The 27,252-nt window shown below is 39.4% G+C and overlaps 6 protein-coding genes and 1 long non-coding RNA gene across 12 annotated transcripts in view; 4 read left to right on the top strand and 3 right to left on the bottom strand.

Moving 5' to 3' along the window:
* The window catches only part of enox2 (ecto-NOX disulfide-thiol exchanger 2), a 184,126-nt gene that overhangs the window by 142,533 nt on the left and 14,341 nt on the right, over window positions 1-27,252 (top strand). The gene's annotated exons all lie outside the window — the stretch shown is intronic.
* Window positions 1,375-5,481, top strand: zgc:101583 (uncharacterized protein LOC494104 homolog). Of its 2 annotated transcripts, XM_046030205.1 has the most exons (6): window positions 1,375-1,450; window positions 1,733-1,865; window positions 2,472-2,528; window positions 2,853-2,943; window positions 3,529-3,689; window positions 3,812-5,481. In XM_046030205.1, exons 2-6 carry the CDS (start codon window positions 1,733-1,735, stop codon window positions 4,444-4,446), a joined length of 1,077 nt encoding a protein of 358 aa, XP_045886161.1. In that variant the 5' UTR covers window positions 1,375-1,450; the 3' UTR covers window positions 4,447-5,481. The 2 variants fall into 2 exon arrangements, with proteins under 2 accessions (XP_045886161.1, XP_045886160.1); XM_046030204.1 differs by lacking the exon at window positions 1,375-1,450 and having other exon boundaries at window positions 1,477-1,865.
* Window positions 5,167-6,676, bottom strand: timm8a (translocase of inner mitochondrial membrane 8 homolog A (yeast)). 2 transcript variants are annotated; one of them, XM_046030207.1, is made up of 2 exons: window positions 6,444-6,676; window positions 5,167-5,786 (listed from the first exon to the last, which is right to left on the bottom strand). In XM_046030207.1, exons 1-2 carry the CDS (start codon window positions 6,552-6,554, stop codon window positions 5,628-5,630), a joined length of 270 nt encoding a protein of 89 aa, XP_045886163.1. In that variant the 5' UTR covers window positions 6,555-6,676; the 3' UTR covers window positions 5,167-5,627. The 2 variants fall into 2 exon arrangements, with proteins under 2 accessions (XP_045886163.1, XP_045886162.1); XM_046030206.1 differs by having other exon boundaries at window positions 5,167-5,789; window positions 6,444-6,669.
* Window positions 5,972-12,999, top strand: LOC123957427. 3 transcript variants are annotated; one of them, XR_006821791.1, is made up of 7 exons: window positions 5,972-6,715; window positions 8,627-8,737; window positions 9,046-9,159; window positions 10,529-10,632; window positions 11,941-12,054; window positions 12,331-12,496; window positions 12,733-12,999. It is a non-coding gene; the product is annotated as an uncharacterized LOC123957427 (long non-coding RNA). The 3 variants fall into 3 exon arrangements; XR_006821790.1 differs by lacking the exon at window positions 9,046-9,159 and having other exon boundaries at window positions 5,981-6,715; window positions 11,941-12,010; XR_006821789.1 differs by lacking the exons at window positions 9,046-9,159; window positions 10,529-10,632 and having other exon boundaries at window positions 5,995-6,715; window positions 11,941-12,010.
* Window positions 6,859-18,082, bottom strand: btk (Bruton agammaglobulinemia tyrosine kinase). Of its 2 annotated transcripts, XM_046030197.1 has the most exons (19): window positions 17,946-18,082; window positions 17,398-17,598; window positions 13,700-13,858; window positions 13,441-13,545; window positions 12,723-12,804; window positions 12,361-12,486; window positions 12,186-12,250; window positions 11,914-12,101; window positions 11,280-11,342; window positions 11,085-11,139; window positions 10,913-10,992; window positions 10,462-10,589; window positions 10,269-10,340; window positions 9,019-9,190; window positions 8,624-8,843; window positions 8,352-8,416; window positions 7,815-7,933; window positions 7,490-7,647; window positions 6,859-7,368 (listed from the first exon to the last, which is right to left on the bottom strand). In XM_046030197.1, the coding sequence occupies exons 3-19, from the start codon at window positions 13,838-13,840 to the stop codon at window positions 7,297-7,299; spliced, it is 1,911 nt and encodes a 636-aa protein (XP_045886153.1). In that variant the 5' UTR covers window positions 13,841-13,858; window positions 17,398-17,598; window positions 17,946-18,082; the 3' UTR covers window positions 6,859-7,296. The 2 variants fall into 2 exon arrangements, with proteins under 2 accessions (XP_045886153.1, XP_045886154.1); XM_046030198.1 differs by lacking the exons at window positions 17,398-17,598; window positions 17,946-18,082 and adding an exon at window positions 15,441-15,570.
* On the top strand, window positions 14,194-20,904 carry rpl36a (ribosomal protein L36A). The gene is made up of 6 exons (XM_046031331.1): window positions 14,194-14,214; window positions 17,953-18,018; window positions 18,749-18,854; window positions 18,942-19,009; window positions 19,095-19,217; window positions 20,824-20,904. The coding sequence occupies exons 1-6, from the start codon at window positions 14,194-14,196 to the stop codon at window positions 20,842-20,844; spliced, it is 405 nt and encodes a 134-aa protein (XP_045887287.1). The 3' UTR covers window positions 20,845-20,904.
* On the bottom strand, window positions 20,673-27,041 carry gla (galactosidase, alpha). The gene is made up of 7 exons (XM_046030202.1): window positions 26,714-27,041; window positions 25,058-25,232; window positions 24,118-24,292; window positions 23,703-23,794; window positions 23,233-23,394; window positions 22,257-22,454; window positions 20,673-22,025 (listed from the first exon to the last, which is right to left on the bottom strand). The coding sequence occupies exons 1-7, from the start codon at window positions 26,872-26,874 to the stop codon at window positions 21,696-21,698; spliced, it is 1,293 nt and encodes a 430-aa protein (XP_045886158.1). The 5' UTR covers window positions 26,875-27,041; the 3' UTR covers window positions 20,673-21,695.

Here is a 27,252-nt window from a genome sequence, read left to right as displayed (position 1 = left end):
TACATAAATAAATAAAACATACAATACAATAACATGTAAATAATCCACAAGCACAAAAACACAGGTATTAAAACTGGAAAAGGGTAGCAGCCACGGCTACAGTATGAAATAAATACAATATATAAGATCAGATAAAAGCAAAAGCAAAAGAATAACTATAATCAGTTAAAAGCAAAGGCATAAAAGTAGGTCTTGAGCTGCTTCTTAAAACTATCAAGAGAGGTTGCTTCTCTTATTTGTAATGGGAGTTTGTTCCAAGCCATTGGTACATAATAACAGAAAGCTGCTTCGCCAAACGTTTTACTGTTCATTCTTCAGACATTAAGAAGACCAGCATCAGAGGACCTGAGAGCGAGTTGGAACATAATTCGATAAAAGGTCAGATAGATAAGAAGGTGCTAAACCATGAAGTGCTTTAAAAACAAGTAAAAGTTTAAAATCACTTTAAACTTTAAAATCAATTCTAAATGCTACAGGTAGCCAAAAACTGGAGTGATGTGTTCTCTCATTCCGGTTTTAGTTAAAACTCTTGCTGCCGCATTTTGAATTAGTTGTAGCTTATTAATATATTTTTTGAGTATACCAGTAAAAAGGGCATTGCAATAATCCAACCGTGAAAAAACAAAAGCATGTAACAACTTCTTATTATCTTCCAAGGCAAGGTGGGGTCTAACTCTGGCAATGTTTCTTAAATGAAAAAATGTGACCTTTGTAACACTGTTAAAATGTATTCTATATATTCTTTAACATATGTGTCACAGTAGGAGCAGGGGAGCAGTCTGGTGGTGCGGCAGCGGTTACTTTTGGCCTATATCTTTTCCCAGAAGGCAGCAGGGTGAACAGGCTGTGTCTGGGACTGTCCTTTAGTATCCTTTGGGCTCTGCTCTGCACCTCCCCTCATCGATATCACTGACGCTCGGGAGATGGGTAACAGTGATCTTCTGAGCATTTTAAATCACCCGCTGCAGAGCCCTCCGGTCCTGGGCCGTGCACATCCCATGCGAGTTCCAATCAGGATGCTTTCTGTCGCTCCTCTGTAAAAGCTGACAAGAACTTGGCATGGGAATTTAGCCTTCTTAAGCTTCCTTAAGAAACACAGTCGTTTTTGAGCTTTCTTCACCAGCGTTGAGAAGTGAGTTGACCATGTCAGGGTCTCTGTTATGTTGATTCACAGGAACCTGAAACTGTTCACCTGCTCCACCTCAGCTCCACTGATGTTGCCTAGTACTGATATAGTATTAACCATAGACGTTATAATATGGCCCACAGACAGTATCCTATAGAAAGAGTATAGGTATAACATACGGACAGGATTAGAGAGAAGCCTCCCTCCCTCTTTACCGTTTCCTACGCAATAACCAGGAAGTACCGGGGTGACGGCCAGCCAATCAGCTGCTTCACTTCCTGGAGTCAGTTTACGACGACGAATGGGGTTGACGTGACAGCAGAGGTAAAACATTTTGCAAACTGTAACGCCAAGCGTCATTTAAATAGTGAAATAGAATTATCTAAATCAAAACTTAGAGAGAGAAGTAGTTTGCTTCCGATTTGCTGACATCTGTAGCAGTCTAAAAAGCTAGTTTTAGCCTCGTCGAAAGAGAGAGTCAGCCTATCATGTGATTTTAAACATGGGTTGTCTGTTGCTCCTGAAAAGTTGTCGAAAGCTTCGCTTCTCACAGAAGTTCATTTGTTTTAGCGTATGAACGACGTTTTGTGTTATTCAATATTCCAGATGGAAGTGAACCGTTTGGACTTCTACATCGGTCTCTCACTGGCTGTGAGCTCCAGCGCTTTTATCGGCGCAAGTTTCATCCTGAAGAAGAAAGGCCTGCTGCGATTGGCCAGCAAGGGTTCAATGCGAGCAGGTAAACTTTATTAAAAAAAAAATTAACTTGTTCTTTTTTACTCAACACTTTTATTTAAACCTTTAGTTTAGTACTAAAGAAATAAACTGACAGTACCATAATACTATAATAAGGCTACATGTAAAAGTCCTGCATTCAAACTGGATGCAGTATGGAAGTGTCATGATCAAAAAGTTCTCAGTATCTAAAGTACTGATGTATTGCTGTGTGAGAAACAGTTTGCTATTGTAGCTGGTGGACGTGTTGCTGATTTCAACTAATTTATAAATTGATGGATAGTTTAATCTACAACATTGAATCATATTTTATAAGATGGTCATATTAAAGTTATATATTGTAGCTGTCTGATAAATGTGGTGGAATAAAAAGTACCATATTTCCCTCTGAAAGGCAGTGGAGTATTTAATTACTCAATTAAAGTAGAAGTGAATGACCAATAACTCTAAAAAGGACTTTTATTGGGATTAAAGAAGTTTTTTTAAGATGTGCCTTGGTAAAAGAAGCTAATGATCCTCCAATTTAAAATCAGTGAGGAATTATTTTAAGTAAGAAACCCGTAACTGTTACTTGGCAATATAATCCAGTTTTGTTTTCTGTATGTCACAGGTCAAGGGGGGTATGCTTACCTGAAAGAATGGCTGTGGTGGGCAGGACTAATTTCAAGTAAGTTAATGATTTACAGCCTTAATTTTGCAAAATGGGTGACATGGTCAGCTGTTTTCTTTTCACTTGGTTACGCTGCTCACCAGCCATGCTCCAGAAACATTGGGTCTTTGTTTTTCAAGGGGAGGCTCCTGTGGGTTTGGTATTTTTTGCTGGTGACGTTGCAGCAGTAGATGCAACACCCACACCATATCTTTGAAGTGAACAATTTTCCAAAGAGCACATTTGCACATGTGGGTTGGAAGAGAATACATTTTCAGTGTTTAAACAGCTGCAAACCGCTATTAATATGTGGACACTGATGGTCATGTTTGTGTTGTCTAGTGGGAGCTGGAGAGGCCGCCAACTTTGCTGCATATGCATTTGCTCCGGCCACACTGGTGACTCCTCTTGGAGCATTGAGTGTACTTGTAAGGTAATTGTCTTTGTCATGCCAGTTTTATTTTGAAGATAAGAGAAATAAGTAAATAAAGATATCAGAAATAAGTGATATTCATTTTTTATTATTATCAATAAATCCCATAAAAAGACCCAAACTAACAATGAATTGATCCCACTAACAACTATTATATGAAAAGCCAAAGCCTAATATAGCTTATTCCTCTGTGGTGTAGACCTCCGTTGTTGTCAAAAAAACACTTGTGAGTCACACTGTTGCACTGGGTGGCATGTTCCTTCATTACAATGAACATTGCCATTGACTGTTTATTTTGGGACTGGTCTCATGTACACCATCCTGGTGATGTAAATACTCTAATATATTAAATTAATATTTTTACCCTTTATCACAGGATAGGGCCTTATTGTGGACAAGCATTGTGAGCAGCTCAACAAGAGTAATTTTTCCCTCTCAGTCTTTTTGATTGGAATACTTTTTAAAAGGCCTGAAAATGTAAAAGTAATATTAGTGGGAAATCAACCACCAGACATTGCCTTTTAATATGTAATAGCAACATTTGTGCTAACTATCTTTGTCTGCATCATTTGTTTGTCCTTCCAGTGCCGTGCTCTCTTCTTACTTTCTGAATGAGAGGCTGAACGTGCACGGGAAGATTGGTTGTTTGCTTTGCGTCTTGGGTTCCACAGTGATGGTGATCCATGCCCCGCAGGAAGAGGAGGTCGCTTCCCTCACTGCCATGGCTGAGAAGCTCAGAGACCCAGGTAGGACCAGCCCTTCATCAGTGTGATCCCATTAACCGTGCTGTGCAAACTGAATCCCAAACTCATAATGGCTGAATGGACATTTTTCAGGGTACTAACAAATTCTTGAATGCTTCCGCTAGGTTTCATTGTGTTTGCTGTGTGCGTTGTGGGAAGCAGCCTGGTTCTTATCTTTGCTGTGGCTCCACGGTTTGGACAGAAGAATATGATGGTCTACATCCTGATCTGCTCTGTGATCGGCTCCCTCTCTGTGTCTTGTGTCAAGGGCCTGGGCATTGGCATTAAGGGGCTGTTTGCTGGGACAGCAGTGCTGAAGGAACCCTTGTTCTGGTCCTTAGTCATCTGCCTGGTAATCTGTGTCAGCGTTCAGATCAATTACCTGAACAAAGCCCTCGACATCTTTAACACCTCCTTAGTTACTCCCATCTACTACGTCTTCTTCACTACATCTGTCATGGCCTGCTCAGCCATCCTCTTCAAGGAGTGGCTGCGTATGACCACTGACGGAGTAGTGGGAACAATTAGTGGGTTCCTCACCATCATTTTGGGGATATTCCTCCTTCATGCCTTCAAGGACATTACATTTAGCTTGGATTCCCTCCCACTCTACCTAAGGAAGGGCCCTCAGGGCTTTCCATGGGGGCACCAGCCTTATGTGGCTCTTCCTAGCCATGACAACCAAGCAGAGGATGAAATGAAGCTGCCCAGAGAAGGAGGCTCAAAGGGGGGATGGGGTACACACCAAAGAGCTCCTTAACTAGGACCAATAATCTTGTTACTACTTTAAATTGCTTATTGCAATTCTGAAGATTTAATACACATCACAGTTTTACAAGGTGACAAGTTAGTTTACTAAATCTGAATTTCAAGTCTGTTTTACACAATGCAGTATGCATTGGATGAACAAAGTTGCCCAAAGTGAGCTTAATGTCAGCACACTGGATTTTATATAAAAAGCCACCACATCTTTTTCCTCTGGTTAAAAAAAAAGACAGAACATAATGTTAATCGGTAGTATGATTTATATCAATGGGAATGTCTGTTGCACTGCTGTGTGTTTTCTTTTACAGTATATTGAGTAAAGGTTGAATATTATTAGCCTGTATAAACTACATTATTACCTGCCTTCTGTTACTGAAAACAATGACCTTATTCATAGTTTTGCACTTTTAACCTTATTGTAAAAATGTAATATATTGCAACTCATTGTAAAGCCAGAAAATGTGATTAGCCCTGAATGCATTTCAATCACATGTTGTTGATGAACAAGATTGAATAATTCCTCTGATGAGTTCCTGTAATACCTCAGTATTATATAAAAACAGCACCAAAGATTGTTCTTACCCTATAAAAATGAATTTGCAACATGTGCCAAGTTGTAACATATCTAATGTAACTGTAGTTTGTGTGTTTGATAATGCTGATTAAAACATAATTACATTACTTAAATACACACTATTCCAAAAGATAGACAGAATTATCTGGCATTTTGTTTATTGCATATGTACAGTCCTGAACCTCACGCCTCTTCAGTCATGGGCACTGGTTCTCTTACATTACAGCAGAGTGTGCCGTGGTCCTTGTGGCTGTCAAAAACAGCTGGCAAGCTGAATGTCCCAGATGCATCCGTCTTTCTGCTGTCTCCCACACTTGCAAACCCACTAGTTACATCAGTGGATATTAACGCAGTTCAGTTTGATCAGTGGACTGACTTGACAACAGACCAGAATCTTAACACTTTGTAACACTCATATTCTGCTTAATGGAGGACAAATAAAACCCTTGACTTCTGCATGAGTCCATCCATGGTGTTAACCTTAGGCACTTATATGAAAAGTAACACTTTTTCCAGTTGAAGAGACAGTTCTGCATTTCCAAACAGCCTCGTCACAGAGCAGGAACTGCCTGCGTGCCATGTGTCTTTTCAGTGAGTCGTTTTTAGTCCGATATGGCCTCGGAGAAGCCGCCCCTGCTCCTCTGAGTCTGTTCCAGTCTGTTTAGGATGAACTGGCTGGTGTCGATAAATCGCTCCACGCAGTTAACGAAGCACACTTCTGTCCTTGAGTCCAGCTTTGGCCCGGGTTTGTCCATACATTTCTCCTAGAGATAGACAGACCACTTCAGGCGAGGTGCAACGGTTGATACAAAGTATTACAAGTAGTAGTACATAAGGTCACAGCGTTGAAATTGCAAACACTAAAGGGTAGTGTTACTGTATTTTAGAAGCGTTACATCAGCAGGCTACGTCCCCAAATGTATTTTCGTGATCTCACAGATGTCTTTACTCAGGCCGGTATAATGCCATGTTTGCCATAGACAAAAAAACAAAACAATGTTTAAATCCAACATTTCTAAACACCGACGTGTTGCTCTTGGGTTGTTAGTGGCCATCGCAGTGTAAGGAAATATTTAAACTTGTTGTGCAAACATTTTATCGTTCAGGTAAGACAGTAGACATCTCTAGGATCACGAACACTGGAAAACAAGAGGCCCGAAAAGTGGAAACAAATTACGTTTCCTCCCTTAGGATTTGCGTAGGGAATGCTATGTAACGTTAAAATCCCGGAGACATACGGAGTGCTGGGGTCACCAATGGGTCTACCTAATTAATTCGGACACCATTATTTTTATCACAGCAAATAAAACACGTTTCTGTTCATATAAGACAAGCTAGATAGCTATCAGTTATAGTTACACACAAATATCTAACAAGCAACTTGCAGAGCTGCGCTGCTAGCTTAAAGCTGATCTTACCCAGCAAACCTCAGTCATTTGATGCACCAGCTGCTGAAATCTTTGTTTTTGAGACTCGATTTCGATGAAGTGCTGAAGCTGAGGGTCTGCGGTCGCTCCCTGGCCGTCCATAGTTCGCTAAAAAGAGGTCCTAAAAGTAATATATTCCTAATTATGAATTCTTTATGGCTCTATTGCTGACCTTCACGTGTATGTATGGACGACGGGAAAAAGGAAGTACTTCAACCAATCACAGAGCACGTTCTTCTGAAGGCGCTCGTCATCATACAAACGTAAGTTTCCGTAACAGCCATATTCAATGAATAATATATTATTTAATTGAACTAATAAAACCAATACAAACTTATGCAAAGACAGTGTCGTTGCATTAAAACACATTTCATATTTGATTAGAGTGAGAACAACAGCTCAATCAGATGTTTTGACATTTTCATTTCACATTTCAGTCACTTCAAAGCCCTGCATACTTGGCTTTTATTTGTGCAATAGATATTTTCTCACAAAGCTTGTTTCCACATGCAAATGTGTCTACATTTTACAATGATTCCACATAATACAATACACAGAATACAACAATCTCCAATAAAATATACATATTTTAAATTGCTAGTCTGTAGGACAGTAGGTACTTCTAAAAATGCAGCTATTCTAATAATTGAGTTATAGTGACACATATTCACATTACAGAGGATCTCAGTGTGGCTGTGCAGTCCGATGTTCAACTTTTTTAATGACTGTGTTAACTTTCTAGGGACATATGGAGATGCTACACTGTGTGTGTGTGTGTGTGTGTGTGTGTGTGTGTGTGTGTTATTGTGTTATTTTGTTATCTATTATTAAGTTATTTTGAGATCTATTGGAGCTCATACAGCAAATCCTGAACAGTCAGAGCCAACTCCTCAAAGGCAGGTCTCTCATCTGCTTTCTGAAAACAAAACAAAGAGAAGCTGTGAGATCAGTGTTCAGAAAATATGCTATCATCATTCTGCACAGGGTCATTGACAAAATCTCTACTGAGGCCTGCAACACAAAAGACATTCACTTACATCAAACCAGCAGCTTGTCATGATGTTGTAGACCTTTTCATTGGCCAGCTGGGGGCGGTAGAGGCGCAGGCCCCGGGACACCTGTTCCACTATTTCCGTGTTGTTAAGACGTTCATATGGAAGCTTTCCCAAAGTGTACACCTCCCACATAAGAACCCCTAAGGATACAGAAAAGTTAATGAGATGAACAATAGTTATGTTGCTTTAATACAGTGATTTCCTAGTTTGTGAAGACATTTAGACACACTTATAATAACTAACCAGAAATGCAGTAGAGAATGGGCAGTCAGAATTGAAAAACATACTGTAAGTTGTGTTTACTCACCATATGCCCATATGTCCGACTTGCTGCTGAATTTGCAGTAGAGGAGAACCTCAGGAGGTGACCAGCGAACAGGAAACTTGGAACCTGCTGAGCTTGTGTACTCATCATCTAAGACATACCTAAGGCATTGGTGGAAGCAGTATTCAGATACTTTACTTAAAATGTCATAGTACAAAAACTACAATGTAAAAATACTCTGTAGGCCTACAGGTAAAAGTTCTAAAAGTACAAAAGTATTGTCAACTAAATGTACTGAATGAATCAAACATACTCAGTGTGAAGAAGGAATGTCCACCGTGAGTGTTATTATATATTATTATACGTCATATATTATTGGCTAATTATTACTCATGCTTTCATTTTCATGTAAAATCGTAAAGTAACTTGTAATTAAAACTGTAAAATAAATGTAGTGGAGTCAAAGTATAAACCAGCACAGATAAAGAAAAGTGCCTGGAAAGGAGAAATTGTACTGCATTACAGTAGAGTAATACCCTATATACCACAGTATCCTATAATTTATGTGAAGTATTTTACCTTGACAGTCCAAAGTCAGTCACTTTGATGGTGCCATTGCCATCTACTAAACAGTTCCTGGCAGCCTGAGGACAAAACAAACTCTGTTTATTTAAATACATATCTTCCCACACCATATTTATTGTTTTATCTTTACTGCTATCTTTTATTTCTGTGTTTTGTGTTTTATTGCTTATTCTATGTGTTGTTTTATTGATACTATTGTTCTTAGTTTTTGTATTATATAAATACAGTTTATTATCATTATCATTAAGTGTAACAATGTCTCTCACCAGGTCTCTGTGGATGTACTGCTTCGACTCAAGATAGGCCATGCCCTCAGAGACGTCTTTACACATCTCTAGGAGCTGGACAGCTGTTGGGTGCTGCTTCAAGCCTTCCTTCAGGTACGTCAGCAGGCAGCCATTGGAAAGGAACTCTGTCACTATATAAATGGGCCTTTGTTTGGTGCACACGCCGTACAGCTGGACTAGGTTTTCGTGACGGAGCTTCCTGGTTTGAGCAAAAGGAGAAGCAAATTAAGTATTATGAGTCAGCTTTCATCGCTTAAGTTAGAGAAACCCCCCTTCCCTGTGCACCAGTTAGTCTCACGCACAAAATCATTTTTATAAGTTCAGCTGTGAAATTATGTCTCCTTCCTAATTCAGACTCATTTAGTTTTGCTTACATCATGATTTTGGCTTCTTCTATGAAGTCATCTTCAGACATGGAGCCCTCTTTGATCATCTTAATGGCAACGTCATGCTGGCCCTGCCACTTTCCATACTTCACCACTCCAAACTGACCAGTGCCAAGCTCCTTGATGAAGGTGAGGTAACGGGGGTCAATCTCCCACACACCTGCAGAGCAGACAAGAGAAATGGAGGACCACGTCTATACTTGTAGCATCTACTTTAAAGGAATAGTTCAACATTTTGGGATAAATGCCTTTTCAATTTCTTGCCGACAGTTAGATGAGAAGACTGATGCCATTATGATGTCTATATGAAGCTATGGTCAGCAGCCGCTTGGCTTATCATGAAACAGCTAGCCTGACTGTCCAAAGTTCACAAAAATCTGCCTACCAGCACTTCTGAAGCCTTGTATTTAACACATTGAATTTGATTCATTTAATGCACTTACAAAAAAGGGACTGGTTGTACAGAGGAAATAAATAAGATATACTATGTTGTTACCTTTGCACAGAGCCAGGCTAGCTGATCCTCTTGCTATCTTTATGCTAAACTAAGCTAATCTGATATATCCAGCTTCATATTTACCTTTCACACATGAGAATATTATCAATCTTCTAATCTAACTCTCGGCGAGGAAGCAAATAAGCATATTCCCCAATATGTCAAATATTTCCTTTCACGATCACTGGACAAATGTGCTTGTGCTCCAAAACACTATTAACAAATTATCATTATGTTAATACATGCAGCGTTAATACAATCTCAAAGAATTGGTGTACGCGCACACACACACCCACACACAGGTTTCAAATCAGTCATCAGTTTAATCACCAGACATTGTGATTAACAAGTTAGAGCTGCACAATTAATCAATTAGTTGTCAACTATTAAATTAATGATTAACAATTTGGAGCTGCAATGATTAATTCGATTAGTTGTCAACTATTAAAAGTTAAAAAATTATTGTGATAATCCATTTATTGGCTTGATTCAGTTTTTAAGAAAAAAAGTCAACAACCATCTAGCAACGTCATGCTGGCCCTGCCACTTTCCATACTCATCTTGGGCTTTGGAAAACCCTGATGGACATTTTTCACCATTTTCTGACATTTTATAGACCAATCATGATATTTATAGACCAAACAACTAATTGATTAATCGAGAAAATAATCAACAGATTCATCAACAATGAAAACGATTGTTAGTTGCAAGTCAAGTCAAACTGATGAAGTCATACTCTTACCATAGCCAAGCCCTGCTGTTGATGGAGGCCGTGCCCGGTTAGACACAATGTATTTCAGCCTGCTCACCATCCCTTGTTAGGGAAATAATAACAAAACCACATCATCACCTGTAAGGTCAACATTTTTGATGTTTGACTGTTTCTATATCTTCATATCCTGTTTGTGTGCCTATATGTGTGCCACTGTATTAACCTGCTGCATTGTGCTGGTGGTAGTTGATGAGCTCTGGGATGGTGTTGAAATTATGCTTCTCTGCCAGGTAAAACTGGCCCTGTGGGGACGTGCAGATGTTATAATGTCTGCAGCTCCCACCAGTTTCCCTGTGGAGAAAATAGGATCAGTAACAGGTTTTCATCGACACAGGTACATATCATTTGTCATGTATCAATGAGTAATTAATGTCTTCTCAGCGTTATCCGCAACACAGTTCCGTCTTAGAGCCCTGCGATGATAAAGTTATGCTGGCAGATTAGTCCAGATTTTGCATGAATAATTTACATCTCTCTACCTCTGCGGCCCACTGTTTCCGCTTTCATTACAAACAGTTCTTCTTTTGATACGTTCGTGCATGACTGGAGTCAGAGGATACAGAATAAAAATGGTGCACCATGCCGCAGGGTTCAACACCACTGAGCTTACTCACCCACCACCCTTACTAAACAAAGACACTGTGTATTTCCCGGCCTTGCTCGAGTCCCGGACCAAGAAGCCTCCGTCTTTATTCTGGAAAACAACACACAAGTGTATATTTCAAGTTTTCAAACATGTTCAGGCTGTCGTCCTATGAAATTGTGAATGTCAGTTATTAAGTTTACCTCAGTCTTCAACAGCTTTTCTGCCTGGCTACGGTTCATATTCTTGCAATACCAGCTGTGAAAATAAATGTGAACATGTTTTTGCAGCATTTATTTCTTTAGCAATCAAACATACATTCATGTACAGACAAGGAACTTTACCAAGTATAAATCTGCTAACATAAAAATAGTAGTAACGATAGTACCCATACTCACTCAAATCTTTCTAGCCCATTTTCTGCTTCCACAACATAATTACTAGGTATGTATCCCTCTTTTCTGCAACAGAAAACAAAACATATTGTCTTTATTAATGATGTGCGTCTTGGCTGGACACTGAAGCGCTCACCAACGTCCAGTAGTGTTTCATAAACAAATTCATGCTGCTAGAACTCTAAATGCAAATTGAAATCATTCAAATTATAGATGGTCAGTATTAAAATATTTTTTTTAATGATCATGCTATAAAATGTTCTTATTTTCTCACAAGGCCTGAAGAAGTAGCCCAGAAAATTTATTTGGTAAAATACAGTAAAAAGACATCCATACATATTCACTCCTGCTCTTTATGATCTTGTTTTCATTCATTTTAATATATGCTCTCCAAATGACTCAATGAATACTTTCCCTTTTACAAGCAGTGAGCTTCTTTGCACAGCACTTTTCCCATTGTTATTTTTATGTGGATGCAGGTCTGACCTGTATGTCCATCTAGGATCTGCTGTATATTCTCACCAGAGAGTCATTAGCGTGTAGCCAGTGTATTTTTAATCTCATATTAAAAATGAATAGATTTTCTTTTAGCGGTTAGGCCTCTTGCGTTATTTGTTTTTCATCTCACTCATCTCACCCATATTTGTCTTTGGCTCTCCACCAGTTTGCATCAGACATCTCCAGGATGGTGTACTCTTCATCCTTCCTCAGCTCCAGGTCGTGGGGTGTCATGGGTGTGTAATTATACTCTGCTATGACAGTCATGCCTACAGAGCGGGTAGGTTGCTCAGGAGGCTGTGGAGGTAAAGGCCGACTAGGCTTCTCCTGAAGATAAGATTAGTGCATGTATCATTAAAAAATGGCTGTTTGTAGTCAGTGAATATCGTTCCAAAGGAACTGCATGTATACCTCTGTTGGGGTAGGAGGAAGAGGTTTCCTAGATCCCCTTCGCCGAGATGGTTTAGACGTAAAGCCTATGGGTGACATAATTTAATTTATGAATGAAATCATTTAGGAATACTGTAGGCTAAAGTCTAGTTGTGGATTGTTGCAGGTTTTAGGCCAAAGGGAATCTTGTTCTCACCGTTCTTACTATCCAGCACCTTGCAACCCATGGCTTGTTTAACTTCCTGTTGGCAGCACAGCCACACCCCATCCATCCAGGAGCAAGGATGGTACTTCTGCATGAGATCCTTGTTGAAGCGCACCACTATGCACAAGTATGGACACACACACACACACACACACACACACACACACACACACACACACACACACGAATACATACACAGGAGATTTACATTGAATCTACATTGCATTTGCATATGCACCCAGCTCTTCTGTTGTGCAGGCACTTGGTGATATTAAGATATGGTCTAATATTCCATATACTGTATGAGATACCGTGACTGAACACCAAATACTTTTGTAAATTTGTATACTAACTTTCTTTCAGCTTCTTTATCCACTGAGCACGGACATCGTCTGTCTTTGCAAAGATGTACAGCGGCCCCTCATCATAAACGATCTGTGGCACAAAAAAACACAGAAATCAGCTGATTTGTCAAGTTTGTCTATTACAGCATTTCCATGCATTGGGTGATTTGCTATTTCTTAAGTTACTAGCTGAGTAAATGTGATACCAGAATATATTGTGATTAGTGTGACGGAAGCAAAAAATTATTACAGTTCTAGTGTATGATCATATTCTCTGCAATTCAATACAGAAACTTTTAAAAACTGTCACTTGGGAGTTTTCTTTTATGGCAAGCACCAGACAGGCACATTTTTCATGCTACCTTATGTTGTGTACGTGTGCAATGGCAACACCTGCATGGTCACTGAAAGCCCCTAGTTTTACATTTGAGTGTGAGACATGGTTTCACTTCTTAACAATGGACTTTCACATTAATAACTGTTGGAGGATTGAACACTTTTTGTTTGCCAAGGAGAACATTTGGTCTCATGTTTCAATCCTACCATTGCCACACGAGCATAGAGGTAGGAATGAAAAGAAATGTTTTTGGTCCTGATTTTAGACCAACAAGAGTTTAAGGTGGCTGGAATATTACACGTTGTTGCAGCTGGTCTGTAATTGATTGTCATGAGGCGGTGTCGTAAGAGTCCCTCTCTATTAGACATGTAATTTGACAAAAATGTCTACCTGGAATGCAAATGTGCGCTCTTGCGGGGCATTGGGCTCAGGCTGGACCGTCTCTACACACTTGATCTTCTCTAGGTCAACTGATCCTCTCAAACCTTTTCGCTTCTGCTTCACAGATGGGGAAACAGTGAGGTAACTCCAGGAAAAACAGATACATGTAGCTGCACAGTTCTCTTCAGGTTGCCATTAAACATTAGTCTGAGACAAATGTGATATTATCTCAAAAAAAGGATTTCGGTAGTTCCATATACGTACGTACCCCTTTGTCAGGATCAAAATCATAGTAGGATATTTTTTCCGGGGTGAGAACAAACCATCTCTCCTTGTAGTTCAAAGGAGAGGTCTTCTTCTTCTGCTGAGATCGTTTAATGAAGATTTCTTCCAGTATAAGTTCTGACATGATTCAGTCAGGATGAATCTACACAGGAAGAAGGAATAATTCATACTTTTGTAAGGCAGCTTGTTTTCTTACTTTTCTTTGTGACAGAACAATGGTGAACAACACATTCACACCTCGACTCAGACAGTAAACACTTTGCTGAGAGCTGTAACTTGCTGAGAGCTGTGACTGACTCGCCAAGTATGACTGTGCTTAGCTTAGCAATACAAGGCAGCCATTTGGGTCACTTCACTCTTAATTATCCAGTGCTTTCTCTTCCTTTGAAAGGTGTATTTGAACAGACAACCTTCATAGAGTCAGAGAAGTGCCACTATAATGTGTAAAAGTATAGATCTGGAAAGAGATGTAGAGACATGCAGCAAGAGTACGAGCACGTATCAGCATGTGATTAGCTGTAGTTTGCATAAGCCCTGCTTTTCCTGCCAGCAACATCTGTTTCCCTCAGCTACTGTATCTTGGCCATCATCACATCAGCGCAGTGACCCAAGTGCTTTTGTGCTAGAAAACTGTGTAAAGAGAGTCTGGATAAGTTTGTCCACCAAATCCCTTGTTGATTATGTATTCCTAATATGATGGGTTGGCATTATTCCTCCACTTCATACCCACTTCTTGGATGGTTGTGATATGAGAAGGTTTGTCGGATAAAACACATTCAATTGCAATCTAAACATTTTGGTGATTGTATATTTAATATCATATAAATGTAGATGAATTTGACTGGCTTGGTAAGGAAACTTCTGTCACTATGCAGACACACACACACACACACGCGCGCGCGCTATTTTTAGGATCCAACAACCCGGTTAATGAGAAAAGTAAACCTGAACTTAGGTTCAACACATAAAATGTGTGCATTGTTTACAGAAAAAATATCTAAATGAAATTAGTTTTCTGGCAAAGTCATCAGATAAAATATCTCACAATCACAACAATCACGATCACAAGGCTACCCATCTCTCTCTCACATACATTCACTCACACACAGACAGTTACATTTTACCTGCGATGTAATGTCTCTTTTTAGTTTATGACAGCTTGTTCTGTTTTGTTTACAGCACCTATTAACCGCTAGTACTGAACTGAAACTTGCAACTCCAAAACAAGACATGTTCTGTATTGATGCCAGAGCTTGTGGAGAGGGTCAGAGATGAGTGTGAAGGGATGAGGACGATGTCTATAAAAGCACTCAAACATTCCTAACACAAAAAAAACAGAAGCTCTAAATGTCTTGACAGTTAAGGTTCAAGTAAGCTATATGGAACATAGTTCACTATATACAGTTGGTGAATGTTTCATTCAAAAATAACTGGCAGTACAGGAAGAGAATCGCCACAAATACTGGAAATAAATTGAAATGAGATGTTGACTAATTTGCCCAGTGATAGGTCAGTGTGTTGACTTAATACCTACTATGAAACAAGAAAGCAGGGTCAGCTTTTGTTACAACCGATCACTATTAACAGATGTATTTCCACCAAGCAAAAACTTTGCTTTAATGTCTAAAAAACATGTTATTTTAAAATTCAACAACAGTTCACAATGCACTAAAGTCATAGTGTCAGGTTGCCAGGTGAAATATGGATCGGATGTTGAAACTCACCCTCGTCTCACAGCTGAAGGCTAATTGTTACTCTTTGTCAGATGCGTTTGCACATCAGCCCAGCCTATTTTCAGCTGGTGAGCACTTCCTTGTAGCATCTGAATTAACTGTAACGTTACCAGAAGCTTCTGTTGCTCCCCGCTAACCAGGAGTGTGACATTTCTTCACAGTAGACTGACAGTACCTATTGGTATTGTTTGTGCCGTCATGAGCAGACAGCATTAGTTCCTCATTCTGTGAAACGTTTATTTATTCCTCATGCGTCACCACCTAGTGTTTTCTCACATCACTAACTTGAGTAGAGGTCAACAAACTCTGTAGATAATCAAAAGACTAGTGTACCATCCCTCCTCTCTTTTACTGTGATCGATTGGAGCCAGTCGAGTGAAACTGTACGTCTATCTTTCACTGTATCATGGCTACCAAAAGGAGATTTTTTTGGGTCTTTTTTGAGGACAGTTGACTAATGGTAGCTGACAGGCATATCATAGGGAAGTTGCATCAGTGTTGTACTGCAATATGAATAGAGAAGAAACCCAGCACCCTGCAGCACTTAAACTTGACTTTATGTCTTTATCAAATGGGATTTCATTTCCTTCTCACATATCTGTGTTTCATGCTATTACGCGCTGACAACTATGTACAATACTCGCTTATTTAAATTTCGCAGAATTCACTTCTGCATGACACCACAACGCTTTTACATTTAGCAGAGACATGTTTTTTTTCTCACTTTCTAATGTTTATCCTTTCAGTTGCTTATGTGTTATTGGGTGCCATTTGACTCTGTCTGTTAAGAAATTGGGCTCAAAAACTATATTTTAAAAAAATGCACACATTTCCGCAACCCAAAACTCAAAAGTAGCAAAAATGTATCCTCTAAATAACTGTTTTAATGTCATAGAATCACCAATCACAACCAAACACATATTTTAATAGCCCATATATTCACCATTTCTGACTTTCAGAGTGATGGGCAACTGACCTTTATAACCAATAATTGTTGCCAACTGTGTCACTACCTCCGTGCATGCAGGGTATTGCAACATATTTTAAAATGAAAAGGCTTGAATTCAAGAAGTTATGAACACTAATGAACGTGTTTTTTTTACAATTAGAATGCAGTTATTTATTTTGTTGCATAATATCCCCTGTGTATGACACAGCAAGCACAACCAGAGACGACTTGGTTACACAGGAACCTGTCAAGATGCTCTCTTTCCTGACGTTTCCTGAGAGATAAGTGGTAAATGCAAAAAAAAAGTGTGCGTGTGTGTGTTTGGGTGTATAAGAAAGAGACAGTGAGAGAAAAAGAGAGTGACAAGGATGTTAAGTACAAGTGATAAGATTTAAGACTAACCACAAAGAATTGCTCTCCCACACATGTTAAGATACCGCAGCAATTTAACATATGGTGTTCTGTGAAGGTCCATTTTCAGAATAAACAAATGTAATGTGGAATGAGAATTAGCTGTGATGCAAATACATTTTAGGGAAACCACTTTTTGTTATTGTATATCATGTTCTTACTAATTCACAGCAAACAAATAATTTGTCATGTGTAGATTAATATGGTAACCACTTGAAACATTATCTGATTATAACCCCACCATACATCTAAACCACTCTAGTGCTGCAAGATGTATCTATACAAAATATAAATACAACATGCAACACTGAGTATGACATCTGTGTATATTAGCAGATAATGTCACTATTATTTGACTTATATGTAAGTGTCTGGTGAGTACACACTTAATTTAGGATTTGCATAAAAACTGTGGGTTTCAATTCAGTACTTGCACAAATGTATACATTACTCACTACTGCTTTTGTCCATAGCCTTTCAAATGAAATGCATTCACATAGCTGCCTTTACCAGTTATACTTTGGTAAACTAATGCCTAAAAATACTTCTCGACCTTACAGCCTACATTCAAAGAGCTTTGTCACTTACCCAGAGACCCAGAAAATTCAAGCATCAGACATACAACTGCAGATGCTGAGGCTTGAAGTGGTGGCATGAACCTTTGCCTCAGTTGCTCGCCTTCCATAAAATGTGTGTTGCTCTGTGATGCAAGAAGCTTAAACCCACCCACAGAGAGGAATCGACTCCGCTTACTTCCCCTTTTTCTTCCTGCTCATTTTCATATCAGCCCTGTGGACAGTTTTGGTGAAAGGCCTAAGCAGACTAAACATTAACACAGGTCCACATTTGTATATGGCATATAGTTAAAGTCACGCACTTTTATTTGAGGAGATTTCTTGTTCAGTCTGCTGCCAGTTTGAGTATTGCAGGCACAAGAGATAAAACAACTTCAAACTGAAAACTTCTGCAGACATTACAAAGTATGCTCATTGTGTTAAAAACATACTGAATTTATAACTCCCTGCATTTCCTTAAACTTTGAGCTGTTTAGTTTAGTTTGTTTCTTTGAAGCTTTTGGCCTCCTGAAACATCCCGCCGCTAGGGGGCAGTCTGTACAGGTTGTAAAGGCTGTTTACCGCTGAGGCCTACATTAGGGAGTCCTTCCGGCCTCGACCTTCCTCTTTTCCTCTGCATCGGGTCGCCACCATGGTATGAAATTACTACACCAATACACTTTATAGAATCAAACTCAATCTTGCAGATTAAGGAATCATTTCTGCGTGTAGTTAAATCATACGTGTTAACAAGGTTTCGACACACATAGTGATGGCAATATTGGCCATATTGTGCACATTTTACGTCGTTAAATAGTGATTTAGAAATGCTTGCTGTGTTGGTGATGAAATGCCGCTGCTAGCATACCTCCACTCTAACCGGCCTTTGTTCTAAGGAAAATTATGGTTAAATGTCAATCGAAGTAATTTATAGCAAACAACTGTCGCGTCAGTTTTTGCATTGTTGCTGCATGTTTACACATAAGTCTCGCACTGAATTCACATTAATTAGCTACAATGCTAACATGGTACCTTGTTGGCTAACGTTAGCTGCCTTTACCCTGGCCGTAGCGCGTACGGATAAAATGATAAAACACCTCGTCAATTAGGGTAGGTTTTCAGTGTGCCATTGTGACACGGTATCGACAGTCTGAAATGGGGGGAAAAAAAAACGTCCCCTTGTGCTTCACGTAACGTTTTAGCTAACCTTAGCTAGTTTGATAACGCAAATTAACTGTTAACAGTTATCAACCAGTCCCGTTGACGGAGGCTTTCATTCACTATCTTTGGATATCAATATGGCTAATTTAGCAAATTGCCACACATTTTCAGTCCTATCAGGTGTATTGCTAATCTCTTAATTTTTTGTTTTCTGTGCTTTCCAGGTGAACGTCCCGAAGACCCGCAGGACATACTGCAAGAAGTGCAAGAAGCACCAACCCCACAAGGTTACCCAGTACAAGAAGGGAAAGGATTCCCTCTATGCACAGGGTAAATAATCCCATGCTAATGAGTTGTTATATACTGTGTCAAATGAGCTGTATTACGAAATGTAGCTGAACCGTACATGTTCTGCAGGTAAGAGGAGATATGACAGAAAGCAGAGCGGGTATGGTGGTCAGACCAAGCCCATTTTCAGAAAGAAGGTATGCTCAGTTCTGGTTTATCTGAAGTCGAGTATTGCACCAGTTCTGTTGTGAAATCAGATCCAATGATATACTGTCTTTTTAGGCTAAGACTACAAAGAAGATTGTGTTGAGACTTGAGTGTGTGGAGCCCAACTGCAGATCCAAGAGAATGCTGGCCATCAAGAGATGCAAGCACTTTGAGTTGGGTGGTGACAAGAAGAGAAAGGTAAGCGTTGTAGATCTTATTTGGTAACATAAGCATGTGCCTTCATACAGTGCACTGCTTTATGGGTAGTTCTCAAAGCGCTTGAATGCTTTCAGAATTGTATAATTTGAAGTCTCAAGTCAAATCTATGCACAGCAACCGAAAATCACATCCTGGATTCTCCGTGGTTAACTCTAATTTATCTAGATCAACCTGTGAATGCAAGGTTGTCTCACTTTTTAATTCACTATGTTCAGTAGAGGGTTACTGAGAAAACACATTGTGGATCTAAGAAATAGCCACAGAACATTCACATCTTGTCAGACAATGGGACAATGGCAGGAACAAACATTGAGGAATGAGGTTTGAGTGACAGATGTTTGACAATATAACCCTACTCTGACAATAGTGGCTGTTAAAGTTGGTTCACATTCTGAAACTTGATGCAGAGGAAGGATCAGATGTGTAGGAAACATGTCCATGAGAATGAGGAATTGGTTGAACCAGTCTTGCGTCACAAATATTGTACCTGAGACATGTATGGAAGGTGTCATTTTGCTGTCAATAGCAAGTTTCCAGGGTTTTATTTGTGGGGTGAAATGCGTTGAATGTAATAGGAATTGTCAATGGTATTTGATCTGCATTTTAAAGTGTACATTACATACAGCTCACATGAGATTAAATACAGTGAGACTAAATAATGTGAACAATGAAATTCAATCCACTAACTTAAACTATTTTGCTGACAGTTTGTTTAGAATTTTAGTAATTAGACATGTTGACATCCCGTGTAGAGGAAAAATCGGTTACCAAAATGTTGGTCTAATTGGCCAACATGGGGGAACATGATGATATGGTATTTTACATCAAGTCAATACCACATTAACATGCTGGAAACATTAAGGAAATGGCCCAGATTGGCCTGGTCTAATCTGCATTATGCCCGGTTTTGTAGCAAGTGTCCTAGATAGCTTTATAATGCAAATGTGTTAATTTTGCAGTGTAAACCCTCACATAATTTAAGTGCCTTGTAGCTTCTAATATTACTGTTAACCATAAATGCTTGTGAACTGATCGCAAGGAAGGGTCAAGTAAGGATGTAATTTGAGGGAAAATTGGGTCATAATTTGGTGTAATTGTGATTCCTGTAGCACCATAATTGTAAAATGCAAAGAACTGCTGCTAAGCCATTATCTCATGAACCCTGATAGCCCCACAAAGGGTTGAAGAGAAATTTGCAATTCTTTAATTAAAGCATCATTTCATAAGGATGAGCTTGTGGAAGACCTTACTTTGACTGAGGGTGGAGTATAATAGGATGAGTGGACACCTAATATAGCATATTTGCCTAATTAGTTTTCATAGTGAACTATCCTACAGTGCAACACTGACCCAAAGTGTTAGGATCAGAGTAAGATGGCAAAGAATGTGATACATGACAGGACTGTTTCATGTACGGTTAAGATGACAAATATGGACTGTTTCAAAACCATCTTTATTTGAATAATGCATAAATTCATAATCAGTCATTTCCAGCAGCATTTAGAGTAAACCATACATCACTGACAACATGTTGAACTCTACTTAAGCATCATTTTAACTAAGGTTTTTATCTGTTCTCTTACAGGGCCAGGTCATCCAGTTCTAAACTGTGGCTCCGTCTTCTGGAGGAAGCTGTCACTATTTTCAATAAATGTCTGAAAACATACTTTGGTGTTTGGCCTTTTCTTTACCTCTGTTTCACGATACTTGTCAGATGTTTTGTTATCAACATAATTTGACCTATTAGCAGCCTAGTTTGGACATTTCACAGCAAGTGTGCAAAAACAATTACCAGTGACTTATTTACCAAGATGAAACTGTACTGTCATGATGGACAGAAGAAGCCTGAAGCTTTGGGGTTTCAAACTGAGAAAACGGGGACACCTGGTGGCTTGTAAAACTTACAGTAGCCCTTCTAAGGCTGGAGCACCACTTATGTATGCAATAAATTGAAGAAATCTATTAAATTTGTTCAGAAGTGCTGAATTATTTATCGATGTGCAGAAAGCTTGGATAATACTTTTTGCTTTCGGTGTAATTTAGTCACTACTGTGGTGGGATCATGTTTTCAAACTTCATGGCTTGTCATTTCTTAGTCACAATTATAACTTGAGAAAGTTTGTTACATGGTATTGGGATGGAATATTTTCAGTTTTTCATATTTTATGTACATCAGTAATTTCTTATCCCACTCATTTGCTGAAACTGTCAAACTGAAGCGTTCTCCGAAGCACCAGTAACGTTTGAAGCTTCAGATACTGTCAGTCATGTGATACTGTTTGAAAGAAGCTCCTGCACAGTGTTGTGAAACTACCTTTGGTATCATCTGTCCACCTCTTGTGGTATGAAAGCAGACTTAAGACTAAAACATTTCCCCCTTTATTACATTTAGAAACTAAAATTTTAAAAGAACAATTTTATAGTGTAGGCAGCGAAAGTGCATAATCGCCCACACCGCTACAAAATTGTGCGCTTGCGTTGGACTGACGTGTCCTGCCAGTGCAGCTTGTGAAGGCTATTAAAGTCGCTACTGATGGGAGTGACAGTCAGTAGAGCGGTGCCTGAAGGGTTGACAGATAAAACCATTTTGCTTTGTGGAGTTTGAACACCCATTTCTTTGTACTGAGGCAGGATCTGTGTGACGTTACACTGGGGGACACAGATCTTCCAGCCAGGAACTGCTCTGATGACAAACTCTCGGGGACCACCGATCTCCCACATGTTTAGCACAGCGACAGCCAGTCTGTTCTTCGACAGAGGCCTCTCCCACACCTCAAAATTGTCCCCCTGTAGAGCAAGTTGTTTTATTCTTTTGACAATAAAAAATAGTAATGTTCCATACTTACAATTGCCATTACTACATAAATGTCACTTGCATTGATCGATTTCATTAAGATAATTACTAAAAAGTCTTTGTTTGTGTGTCAGACCCTTCCAAGGTGACCATTAAGCATTTCTAAATATAAACTAAATATTCCATAAAGGCTGCCAGTTGCTTTGCGTCACCTCCCCACCCACCTTGACAGTGCGGTATCCTTGCTTGCCCAGTACGTCTTGGCTGATGGCTATGATGTGTTTGTTCTGCAGCAGCTCCTTGGAGCGAGGACAAATGTCCCTCAGATCATTAGACATGAGAAGAGGGGCTGCCATGATGGCCCATAACGCCATCTGAGACTCCTGCTGGGCGTGACTCAGGCCAAAGTTCCCAATCACGAGCTAGAGAAATGGACCAAAGTCATAAATAACAGGCAAATTCAGTCTTACTGCAAGTGTGTGTGGGGGGTTTTAACACGAATAATCCTACTTTATTTTTACTGAAACTACCGTTTGATAACCGACATTTAAATGTATAAGCTATATAAATAAAGAAAGTAAATACAAGAGCCTCAGCTAAGGCATTGACATTTTAAAGGAATGGTTCAACATTGGGGAAATATGCGCATTTACTTCCTTGCCAAGAATTAGATAAGAAGATCCATACTACTCAGGAATGTAACAGCCAGCAGCTTAGCTCAAATACTGGAAACAAGGAAAAAGCTCGGCTGGCTCTGTCCAAAAGTAACAAAATCAACCTACAAACACTTTTAAAAGTAATTCATTCACACGTTGCATCTTTATTTGTACCAAAAGTGTAAAAATGACGTGTTGTGGTTTTTTACCTTTGGACAGAGCCAGGCTAGCTGTTTCCAGTCTTTGTGATAAGCTAGCTCAGCCAGCTGCTGGCAGTAACTTCATACTAACTGTACAGACTACGAGTGGTATCAATCTTCTTATCTTCCTCTCAGCAAGACAATAACTTGATTTCCCAAAATGCTAAACTATTCCTACAAGTGCCAGTGGACCTCCAGTTCAGAAACAAATTTGCACTCTGTCTTCAAGTGAATTAATGAGGTTTTTAAAATGCTAATTAAACAGCTTGGTACTTGAAGGCCACTGGTTCTATGCTTAGTTGGAGGTCAGAGAGAGGAGTGTATGTAAGAGCTCGAGTAGAGACCATATCGGGGTCATTCCAGCCCCCAGGTCCAGCTGAGGGGACAATGATGTCTTGATGAGAAGCAGTCCAGTCAAAGATGGACTTGACAGAGCTCCATGAGTCATACACGTCAGCGAAGTTGCGCCAATGGTTGCACGTTTCACGAATGGCTGTGTAGTTGGGCTGCAGACACAGAAGTGCTCTTAATTATGCAGCTGATAATCATTAATAATTACCGTTGTGTGGGTAGAATCTTGGAAAATAAACCAGACATGATAATGTATATTGAGATTTAAAGTGGGGCTGCAACTAATTATTTTCGTTTTCACTTAATCTACTGATTATTTCGATTTATCAAGTAATTGTTTTGGCTAGAGAATGTCAGAATTTGTAAAAATAACTAAAAGCATGTTCAGTGCTACAGTGCTTAGTTTAAAAAATTGTTGCAGCTCTAATTTAAGAGGGGTAAAAACAAACAATATCTGTCTCACCTGTTGGTAAGGCCACTCGTACAAAGGCCACTCACAGGAGTACAGGATGCTCCTTCCGGTTTTGTTCAGTGCTTTCGACATGTTCACGTAGCCTTAACCAGAACAAATCATAAAGATAGATAGATAGATTAAACCCCATACAACACCTTTTCTAGTTGTCCATGAAGGGTCTGCATGAGAGGAGAACTAGAAAAAGGGACCCAGAACATTGATAAAGATGTAATTTTAGAGTTAAGTCATGTGAACATATCAAGCGTATTTACCTACTGTACTGTATATATATCAATGGGCTTTGTAAAGTAACATTTGCTTTAGGTGAAGTACATAGCAATAATCAGGGACTGAGTTGACAGCCTATGTGGGGACCAGCATCAATCAAATAATTTTAAATTATACTTCATAAATAAAAACTCACCCTCTCCCAAAAGGGTCCAGTCCATGTAGCAGCCATCAAATTTTAGTAGATCCACATCCCAGTCAGCAAAAGTCTGAGCATCTGTCTCATAGTAGCCCAGACTGCCTGGGTATCCACCGCAGGTATATTTCCCCACATCTGCATAGATACCCAGCTTCAGTCCCTTAGAATGGACCTTAAAACAGGAAGAAAAAAATAAATTTGAATTTAGTTAATACAAGTACTGACTGCAGTTCTGTTCTGGGCAGGTTGTGGATAAGTGCCAGTAGGTGGCGATGTTGCTCAGCTAGAAACTTGACGCCTCTGTGCCAGGACACATTTTTACCTTAGTGGGCCCTTTCCTGGTGAACATCGCCTTTTAGCTGCCTGTGTAAGACTCAGCCTGTCACAGCGAGCTCCTCTCCACTGTGACTATAGCAGAGAGGGGGAACGACAGCTTACTCCTACCTAAGACAATATGCCTCTATTGGCTCCAGGTGCTGAATTTCCACCGGTATGAAATCTGAGGCCCGTGTTCCACATCTGGTCCTTTCCCCCTTCATTATGTAAATAACTGCTGGTCGGCTCAGATGGATGTATAATGAATATGTAGTCTGACTGTGTAATCACTTTTACTTCTAGAGTTTTTAACCAGGCTTTCCCAAAGTTTGTATTTCCCAAAGGTTTCCAAAGTTAGACGCATTGCACCACATATCTGTTAACACGGCACTTCGTGGAATCACATCTGTGGGAAAAATGTTTTAAACATTACATAGTTTACCAATATATTACTGTGTATACCATTCATAATAGAAACTATAGTACATATTCTCATTTTGCTCCTTCCAGCTAGTGAAATTTAAATATTTCCATAAGTCTATCTGAACCCCTCTCTCTTTGATGTCTATGGAGGAATTATGGCATTAATAGTATATACACATCCAGCCTCTTTTATACTCACATAGTTGGCCAGTTTCTTGATGCCCCCCGGAAATCTTTTGAGGTCTGCCTGCAGGCGGCCCTGGGCATCACGCTGGTGGGAGGGCCAACAGTCATCGATGCAGACGTACTCGTAACCGGCCTCTTTCCAGCCCTCCTTCACCATCACATCTGCCATCTGCATGTACAGACGCTCGCTGCCAGGGCAACAGGAGGAGACAGGTGGGGCTGATAGTATCAGTTAGATGCCAGTGTTCAATGTCATGTGCAAGAGCAATATGGCAGACACAAATACATGTTATTTTCCTAAAAACAAATGCCAGTTTTTCTGTTTTTCCACTGTCGACTGATTCAACCTGCAGGCTGACATTAGGTGTTTGCAACGTTTTGTTGACCTTTCTGGGCAAAAGAAACAAAACATTTGCTGTGCACAGGAAGTGAGGCATTGTATGTGTTTCACTAATCAGCATAGAGGATTTTGGGGGAGTTTTTTGACTGAACAAGATGTCCCTAAAATAAAACACAGAGCAGGATCTTGCATTACTTCTGAAGTGCTCTGTAAACAAAAAAACTTGACACTTATGACTAGAGCGGCAATCATTAGTCATGTAATTGATCAGTCCATCATAAGAAAGTTAATCTGCAACTATTATGATAATTGACTTATTGGGTAAATCATTTTTTGAGCAAATAAAAACCATTTGCTTCTCAAATCTGAAGATTTGCCGCTTTTTTTTGTCCTCCATGACGGTAAACTACATATCTTGTGAACTGGACTGGAGAAGTCATTTTGTGCTCTGGATTGGCATTTCTTTCTAACATTTAGAAATTTTAATAGACAAAACTATGAATCATTTACTCAAGAAAATAACCAACAGATTAATCACTTATAAAAGTAATCATTAGTTGTGAGAAAAACCTGGTACTTTGACTTGTAGGGAATATTGGGAGCATTGGGAAGGTTACAAGGTAAAACACTGATCTACTTGAGATCAATGTTCTATTTTCGGTGTCTTTTTTCAATTAATCCGGTCTGTCCCTGTACATAGGTTACCATATTACCTTACAGATTGAACTCCACGAAATGTGTGCAGACGTTTATGTCCCTTGATTATAAAGAGTGAGTTTTACAATTTAGGTCATTACATCACACATCAATATCTCCCAGTGCCTCAAGCCAAAGACCAAAAAAAGGCAAATTTAAACAGAGGCATTATAGCACTGCCTTATCAAATGCGTCCAGTGCTTTTACAATCACATTTGTGATCCAGTTTTCTTTCCTTCTGAGACAGTCTTTATGAAATAAAAATAATTAGGCTGCAAGATAGATGTCATAATTATGGAATAATAATTACACAACGGAATAATTAGTTAGGTAAGGATTTTCTTTCTTTTGTGAATCCAATGTGCGTCTGTAGATTAATTACCACAATTACTACACTTTTGTGCTTTCAATATATCACTTCCGGTACGGTCGGTAAAATCCCACGTGACTCGTTGCACTATATTTAAGCGCTTTCATTCATATTGAATCACTTTTATGTGATCGTTTCACAGACAATTCAATGGACGATAGGCTATGTTTGATATGTGGTACTTGAGTACGTTTCCTTGTGTTTTAGCTCACAAACATGTCAGACAGTGCTGGATCACCTCTGACACCTCTGTTGTCTCTTACCTGATGCAGTTATCGGGGTCCTTGTCACAGTCGATATTACACAAGAATCTCTCCCAGTGCAACCAGCCCATTGTGGGTGTCAGCGCCAGCCCATTGTCCAACGCGTCCGCAGCAGGACTGACTGAAGAGACGAGCGCGAGGAGAAACGCAGCTCTGTACATTTTTATTTTTAAACTCGACACTTCTCGAACAACGATAATAATCGACTGTTTTTGCGTTTGGATCTATTTCCTCATGTAAAACGTTTCAGCCCACCCCACCTGGATGATTGACGTAAATCTGGACCAATAAACTCAAAATGCGCGTGGAACTGTCCAATGACGTTTCGCATTTATTCCTTTACTACAAACAAGGAAGCGCCCAGGTTCAGGTGAAAACAGGAGAAGTCAGCTGACATGACATGTCACGAGTTGTGATTTCTAAAACTGAAACTACAAACAACATCAAAATTACAACAATATTCATATATTATTTATATATAACACTGTTTGTACAAGTGGGATGTTAAATCCCATTTAAAACACCACTTTATTTTTAAT

The sequence above is a fragment of the Micropterus dolomieu genome, linkage group LG19, assembly GCF_021292245.1.
Source record: "Micropterus dolomieu isolate WLL.071019.BEF.003 ecotype Adirondacks linkage group LG19, ASM2129224v1, whole genome shotgun sequence".
NCBI classification, from domain to species: domain Eukaryota; kingdom Metazoa; phylum Chordata; class Actinopteri; order Centrarchiformes; family Centrarchidae; genus Micropterus; species Micropterus dolomieu.
This window is presented reverse-complemented; position numbering and strand designations above follow the sequence as displayed.

Excerpts from the sequence above, each read along its gene's own strand:
- zgc:101583 (XM_046030204.1), top strand. The coding sequence starts at position 1,700 with ATGAACGACGTTTTGTGTTATTCAATATTCCAGATGGAAGTGAACCGT. Across the intron at positions 1,866-2,471 it reads CAAGGGTTCAATGCGAGCAG|GTCAAGGGGGGTATGCTTAC; the intron begins GTAAACTTTATT and ends TGTATGTCACAG. Across the intron at positions 2,944-3,528 it reads GCATTGAGTGTACTTGTAAG|TGCCGTGCTCTCTTCTTACT; the intron begins GTAATTGTCTTT and ends TTGTCCTTCCAG.
- timm8a (XM_046030206.1), bottom strand. The coding sequence starts at position 6,554 with ATGGACGGCCAGGGAGCGACCGCAGACCCTCAGCTTCAGCACTTCATC. Across the intron at positions 5,790-6,443 it reads AAATGACTGAGGTTTGCTGG|GAGAAATGTATGGACAAACC; the intron begins GTAAGATCAGCT and ends GTCTATCTCTAG.
- btk (XM_046030197.1), bottom strand. The coding sequence starts at position 13,840 with ATGTCAGAACTTATACTGGAAGAAATCTTCATTAAACGATCTCAGCAG. Across the intron at positions 8,417-8,623 it reads AGTACATCCACAGAGACCTG|GCTGCCAGGAACTGTTTAGT; the intron begins GTGAGAGACATT and ends TTTTGTCCTCAG. Across the intron at positions 7,648-7,814 it reads GTCGGACATATGGGCATATG|GGGTTCTTATGTGGGAGGTG; the intron begins GTGAGTAAACAC and ends CTGTATCCTTAG.
- rpl36a (XM_046031331.1), top strand. The coding sequence starts at position 14,194 with ATGCAGCAAGAGTACGAGCAC. Across the intron at positions 14,215-17,952 it reads TGCAGCAAGAGTACGAGCAC|GCCTACATTAGGGAGTCCTT; the intron begins GTATCAGCATGT and ends TTTACCGCTGAG. Across the intron at positions 18,019-18,748 it reads TGCATCGGGTCGCCACCATG|GTGAACGTCCCGAAGACCCG; the intron begins GTATGAAATTAC and ends TGTGCTTTCCAG.
- gla (XM_046030202.1), bottom strand. The coding sequence starts at position 26,874 with ATGTACAGAGCTGCGTTTCTCCTCGCGCTCGTCTCTTCAGTCAGTCCT. Across the intron at positions 23,795-24,117 it reads CTGGACCCTTTTGGGAGAGG|GCTACGTGAACATGTCGAAA; the intron begins GTGAGTTTTTAT and ends GTTCTGGTTAAG. Across the intron at positions 22,026-22,256 it reads AAGGATACCGCACTGTCAAG|GGGGACAATTTTGAGGTGTG; the intron begins GTGGGTGGGGAG and ends CTTGCTCTACAG.